Below are 6,699 nucleotides of genomic sequence, written 5' to 3'. Positions count from 1 at the left end.
GAGGTAGTCCAATTTATCCCAAAGGTATTGGCTGTACTGAATTTACTGTACTAATTCGCACCAATCCATCTGTCTACGGTACTCTTGTTTTACAAGAAGCACTGTATATTCCGAAATTGGAGGTCAGTATTGTTAGTAGAATTCGCCACTATACGTCTAGAGGAATACTCATTAAGGAACATCTGTACAACTCAAATCGACAGTTATGCGGACTCCTTAACTTCCAGAAACACGGCTTCTTCCTATAACAGCAAGGTCAACAAACGCCCTATCTGACGAAATTAGATACTTCCCACTCTAGCTACTACAGTAGCTACGGAATTACAGTCGAAATTCCCTCCCAACCCCCCCCCTGGGCTACCGAAGCAGAGGATTGGTCGGCACCTTCAACGGTGCCTCGGTCGGCACCTTTAACGGTGCCTCGGTCGGTATCTTCACCGGTGCCTCGGTCGGTACCTTCCCCGGTGCCTCGGTCGGCACCTTCCATAGTGCCTCGGTCGGTACCCAGATCGGTACCTAGCCCAACTGTCAGTTCGGTTACACCAAGGGACCTTACTAAGGCCACCCTGTTCCAAGACCCTATAGAAGACCCAATTCCTATAGAGGCAACAGACCAACTAGTAGTCCCAACTACTAGTCTTGGGGAATAAGTTCTTCTAACTACTTGTTCGGAATCCAACAACCAGTCTTACTAAAGACTATTGCAACACGCAGGCATTTGGCACATTCGACTGGGACACATTAGTCTCCTACTCTTGAAAAAGACCAGTAGTATTACTACTGGGCTGCCTGACTTTTTGACTATTCAGGCTGCCGATTTCCAATACCTTACCTATATTCAGGCCAAATCCACTAACTCCTATGCCGGGGGTATTTTTCGACGAAACGTGAAAAATTTCGGTGCGGCGCCCTGCAGGTACCCCGGTACCTTTTGTTCGACGAAACATAAGAATCTAACCGCATCGGGCAACCGGCCCGGGAGGACGCGGGCGGCGGGGGAAAAATACGCACGCGACGAGGCGTGCGCGCGCGATACGGGAAACGCAAACGGAAATGGATTTGGTCGTCGCGCCGAGCGGGAAATAAATAGTCGAGGTAAATGCATTGCACCGCGTCGGATTGAACTGACGGGCAGCCGGCCGAACAGGCGGATCGTAGGGTGGGGTAGGTGGGGTAGGGTGTTTGCGAATTAAATTACGTCTGTCTGACCGGCCCGGGAGGGCGTAAGGGCGTAGGAAAGGAAAGGAAAAAAAAATAATACGCACGGGACGAAGCGTACGTACATACGCAATACGGGAAATACCAAGAGAAATGGATTTGGTCGTTGCGTCGAGCGGGAAATAAATACAATAAGGTAACCGTTCCGTTTAGTATACACTACGCGCCATACACACCATACGATATACACACTACACTATACGTACAACAACAACAGACGGCCGGTATACGATATGATAGCAATCCAGTACAATGCACAGCATAAAGTTGCAGTCTGCACCAAGTGCAGGTCATGCCTCGTACCAAAGGAGGCGGGTTGGATCCGACACCTTCGACGTGAACCTCACCGCCTAAGCGGGCAGGCGCTAAAGGTCAATATTCAACTCATTCGACGGTTTACCCTTCGGTCGGTCGACGAACTAAGAGCCCATACGCCCGTACCAAGCGCACCCTGCGCACCAATCGACGGACTGGCGACCTTCCAGGGCTTCCACTGTCTGCAGGATTGCGGGTTCTGCACTACCTGGCTACCTTCCATGCGCGCACACGTAGCGTCGCACAGCAGGGTGGCCAAGGAACACAAGGTGCACCGGCTATGGGAGGAATGCTAACTGCAGACGTACTTTACGGGCAAGGGTATAATAGACTACTTTATCGTATGCCCGACGAAAGTACGGCCGGACGACGACTCGGGCGATACCTTGGGTCCGGATGCGGGAATGCTAGACACACTACGCTCCGATATCCAAGAGGCAGCAAACGACCTATACAAGCAGGCGGGATTGGTAGTTGACCTAAGCAAGGCAAGGAGCGCAAGCATACCATAGCTCCGATTTACAGGCTTCCCTCCCCACCTGGACGGCCTAAGGGACGAGGAGATTAGTATGGCGGTATCGCTACCTCCCCAGAAGAAGATAAAGAACAACATCGGCAACGGTAACGGCAACGGCAACGGTAACGGCAACGGCAACAGCAACGGCAACAGCAACGGCAACAGCAACAGCAACAGCAACAGCAACAGCAACAGCAACAGCAACAGCAACAGTAACAGCAACAGCAACAGTAACAGCAACGGCAACAGCAACAGCAACGGTAACGGCAACAGTAACGGTAACGGCAACGGCAATAGCGACAGCGATAGCAACAGCGACAGCGACAGCAATAGCGACAGCGACAGCGACAACGACAACAACAGCAACAGCAACAACAACAGCAACAGCGACAGCAACAGCGACAGCAACAGCAATAGCAACAGCAACAGGAACAGCAACAGTAACAGGAATAGTAACAGCAACAGCAACAGCAACAGTAACAATGGTAACGACGGTAACGACGGTAACGACGGTGCAACGTTACGTTATATTGTAGAGGCTACCGATACCGTCCTCCAGAATGCATATATACGATGCAGCAATGCCTCGCCGGAGCGGAGGATAACGCCCATTAGGGCTGCTATCCTCAGCTAGTTTTACGACGGCGCGCCGGGACTAGGAGGGCTAAAACCGTTCCGCACATACAAGAACGAAAACACAATTGACAAGTACTTTAGCAAGATAAAACAGCTTATAGCGTACTATTACAGGGTAGTACGTACGCCCGGGGGGCATTTTACGCGGCGGACGAACAAGTCGAGCGTACCGTCGGATGCAATCCAGGAGTCGGTAGAGCAGAGGAAGAACATGGACGAGGTTATACGCGTGCTAGAGACGGAAGGGCCAGCAACGGACGCGCTAACAAGTGCGGTACGCAAGCTGCTACTGTTAATAATATACCACAAGATCGGCGGGAAGCCGTTTAGTTCGGTGGTGCTTAGCTTCTGCGCTATGCTTAGCCGGAAGGCAAGCTCCCCCAGGGGGGGCGGCAAGCAGCAAAACGGACCAGGCAGAGTGGAAGGGACGTAGGCGGAGCCAGGCACGTTTAATAGCTACCTATCGGCGCTGGTCTGGACGGCGCAGATGATAATATTCGACGACTCCTGCGATGCGCCTACCGACGAGCAACAGCTAACGAAGCTGAAGCGGACGTGTAAGGAATTTATATACCAGTCGGGCGAGACACCGTTCGGCTTTATCCTAGCGTGGCGCCTATACCTGTTTAAGGTTTCCGGCGAGATGGTTACGCCCAACCAGTCGCAATGGTCCGTTGACGGTAAAAGCATTGTGTATAAGGGCGTATCGCTTCGGATGAAGGACGTAACGGAGATTGTCCGATCCGAGTTTGACCAGGCACAGGCTATCCTCCGCAACGAGCTGCTATTCGGGTGCGGAGCGATAACGACAATAAGGTCGTACGCAATAGATAACGACCTGGACCTCGATAGCTTCGGGGCGTCGTAGCTGGACGATAAACGCAACGAGCCCCTTGTCCGCGGATGCAGTACTGCCCTGGTGGACTGCATACAGCAGAGCGCTCGGCTAAAACGGCTGTTCCTTATTGGGGAGGAGGAGGAGGAGGAGGAGGAAGAGGAGGAGGAGGAGGAGGAAGAAGGGGGGGTACCGAGGAGGGATACGGCAGAAGGGTCGTACGCAAGGATGCAATATGCGCGTACGAGGCGCACGTATAGGAATTTCTTAGTCGCCTACTGGTACTGTGCTATATTGCACCCGGCCCACCAATGCGCGCACCCGAGCTCCTGTCGGTAACGTTCCGCAATACCGCTAGGCGAAGGCACGTATTCGTCTGGGAGAAGCTAGTACTGCTATACGTACAGTACCACAAGGGTCAGGAGCAGTCGGGGGGGTATAAGGAGAACGTACGGTTCGTACCGGGTGCTATCGGGGACCTACTCCTAACGTACCTAGCGTACGTCGTCCCCTTCCGCCAGATGCTCCTCCGCCAGCGGAAGCCCGGGGCGGTACTGTCGCCTTACCTATGGGCCCGGCTGGACGGGAAGGTATGGGACGACGGCAGCCTGTCGTGCGCGCTCGTACGGGCGTGCAAGCGAGCCGAGGTCCCGGCGTTCAAGGCGGCGTAGTGGCGACAGGTGGCGGCGTCTATTACTAACGAGAAGTTCGGCGCCAATAGGGCCAACTTTGACGGGGCCGACGCGGCCAACGACATAGAGGACGAGGCGGATATAGTCGACCTCGCCAAGATGAGCAACCACTCGTACTGGGTATTCCAGAGGTTATACGCAAGCAACAATACGCTAACGCCGGCGATACTGCTGACCCGCGGCTTCCGCGCCTCGAGGAGCTGGAGGGGGCTGTTTAAGTTCGACGAGGCACTGTCCGGTAAGCGCCCGCCGCCCGCCGACGGCCCGGCCGGTATTGCCGCTGCGTGCAAGAGGGCCAGGGTCCGACAGCGGCCGCACGCGGGCGAGGACGATATACTCGCCGCCGCCCGATATATGTACCGCGACCCCAAGCTTGAGTTCCGCACGCCCGGCCAGCGCGCCGCAGCTATAGTTATGCTGGCGCCCGACTCGCCGGACCAGCTCATCGTCGTGCTCGGCACCGGCTCCGGCAAGAGCCTGCTGTTTATGGTCGGCTCGTTGGTGCAGGACGCCGGGGTAACGATTGTAGTCATTCCCCAGGTGGCCCTGCGCGGTAACGTACAGTCGCGCCTGCAGGAGGCCGGGATCCAATACCATACCTGGTACGCCCAGTCGAGGCAGACGGCGCCGGTAGTGCTGGTATCCGCCGAGCTTGCGTACTCGTCGGCGTTCCTCGACTACGCGCACAACCTCGTAACGAGGCAGAGGCTCGACCGTATCGTTATCGACGAGTGCTACCTAACGCTAACGGCCGTCGATTACCGTAAGTGCATGGGCGAGCTGGGTTGGTACGTGAGCCAGCTGAGGACCCAGTCCGTATGGCTAACGGCTACCCTACCGCCGTCGATGGAGGCCGCCTTCGGCGAGCGGAATATGCTTGTGCGCCCCCGCGTGGTGAGGGAGTCGACAAACCGATACAAGATCCGATACCGCATCCGCCGCGCCAAGGGGGGCAGGCCGATTGAGCTCGAGGCCCTAAAGTGGATCGGCAAGTACGTCGCGACCCCCGCCATATTCTACAACAACCAGCAGAAGATGGTAGTGTACTGTAAGACGAAGGCTGCCGTCGAAAGTATCGCCGGGCAGCTGCAGTGCCCGACCTACGTTGGCGGTAACGATGTAGCCGAGGAGGACAAGAAGGCCGCCATCGCCCGCTGGCTGGACTCGCCCGACCAACGCGTTATCGTAGCGACCAAGGCGCTCGGCATCGGCTTCGACTACCCCTACATCCGCGTCGTCCTCCACGTAGGCGCGCCCGAGAGCATGGTGGAGTTCTGCCAGGAATCGGGTCGGTCCGGCCGCGATGGACACCAAAGCGAATCCGTCGTCGTCCTCGAGAGCACGTGGAAGCCCGGGGGACGCAGCGGCACCCACGACGACGATATGGACCTCTACCTTACCATACGCCACTGCGCGCGGGCGGTCATCAGCCAGACCATGGACAGGCCCGAGGACTGGACCTGGTGCATGACGGGGGACGCGACGTGCCAGGCCTGCCCCGACGCGCACACGACCCCCCGCCCGCCGGGGCCCGCGCTCGGGCTGCAGGACGCCGACGCCGCGTTTCCCGGCGCCAAGGAGGCGAGGAGGCAGGACAGGATCGACAGCGACACCGTGGAACGCTACAAGCGGGACCTAGAGGGCGTAAAGATGATATGCCTGTACTGCAGGGTCGTCGGCAGGCCGTTCGACCACGCCGGCGGGGCGTGCCCCTACCGGTGGGATTGGATTAAGGCCAAGAGCGCCGCGATAAAGGCGTCCGGGCGGAATCCCTGGATGCCGAGCCTGACGGTGTGCTACCGGTGCTTCTAGCCGCAGACGATATGCCGCGTGGCCGACCCCGAGGCGGAACAGGATACGTACTAGTACCCGGACACGGTAATGCCGCTATGCTACGGCGCCTTTAAGAGGCCCGGGCGGGAAGCGTGGTTCCGGCGCTACTTCGGACGCGTACCCGCCTCCGAGCAGGAGTTTATGCTCTGGATCGGAGAGCGGGCCATGCTTGGTCGCACGCTGGCCACCCAGGCCGTAAGGGTAGCTGCCCTAATTGTAGCCGAGCTGGCGTAGACGGTTAGGGGACGTTAGGGGACCAGGGGAACAGGGGACTAAGGCGCATTGGGGGGGATGCAGTTCCTGCTGCAGCTGTATTTCCTCGTTCCTCGAGGCTCTACGGCATACGCAGCCTATACAGCCCATATAAGTCGGTGCATGGCATAGGGGAGGAGAGGGAGGGGGGGGCAGCAGTAACTATATACTAGTAACTATATGAACGTTTTAAAAATAAAAGGGGAAATAAAATACCTCTTGGAATAAAAGGGGGAAAATAGGAAGGGTGTACAGTAGAAGTAAAGTTTAGTTACACGGACCATCCAAAATGGGTATTAATTAAGGCTGTTAGTAACAGCAGGAAGTATACTAGTTAGTAATAGTAACTGGGCGAGAAATGTAGATTTGAACGAGTCAAATAGTAGGCAGTGCGAAGGGAC

At 56.4% G+C, this 6,699-nt stretch overlaps 3 protein-coding genes across 3 annotated transcripts; all 3 read left to right on the top strand.

Annotated features, from left to right (window-relative positions):
* Window positions 1-2,102: 2,102 nt before the first annotated feature.
* On the top strand, window positions 2,103-2,684 carry DCS_05900 (uncharacterized protein; the record flags this gene model as incomplete). The annotated part of the gene is made up of 1 exon (XM_040803199.1): window positions 2,103-2,684. The coding sequence occupies one exon, from the start codon at window positions 2,103-2,105 to the stop codon at window positions 2,682-2,684; it is 582 nt and encodes a 193-aa protein (XP_040653303.1).
* Window positions 2,685-3,832: 1,148 nt separating this feature from the next.
* On the top strand, window positions 3,833-6,025 carry DCS_05899 (uncharacterized protein; the record flags this gene model as incomplete). The annotated part of the gene is made up of 3 exons (XM_040803198.1): window positions 3,833-3,975; window positions 4,020-4,188; window positions 4,229-6,025. 3 exons carry the CDS (start codon window positions 3,833-3,835, stop codon window positions 6,023-6,025), a joined length of 2,109 nt encoding a protein of 702 aa, XP_040653302.1.
* Window positions 6,026-6,094: 69 nt separating this feature from the next.
* DCS_05898 (uncharacterized protein) lies at window positions 6,095-6,280 on the top strand (the record flags this gene model as incomplete). Its single annotated transcript, XM_040803197.1, has 1 exon — window positions 6,095-6,280. One exon carries the CDS (start codon window positions 6,095-6,097, stop codon window positions 6,278-6,280), a length of 186 nt encoding a protein of 61 aa, XP_040653301.1.
* Window positions 6,281-6,699: the final 419 nt, after the last annotated feature.

The sequence above is a fragment of the Drechmeria coniospora genome, chromosome 03, assembly GCF_001625195.1.
Source record: "Drechmeria coniospora strain ARSEF 6962 chromosome 03, whole genome shotgun sequence".
Taxonomy (NCBI): Eukaryota; Fungi; Ascomycota; class Sordariomycetes; order Hypocreales; family Ophiocordycipitaceae; genus Drechmeria; species Drechmeria coniospora.
This window is presented reverse-complemented; position numbering and strand designations above follow the sequence as displayed.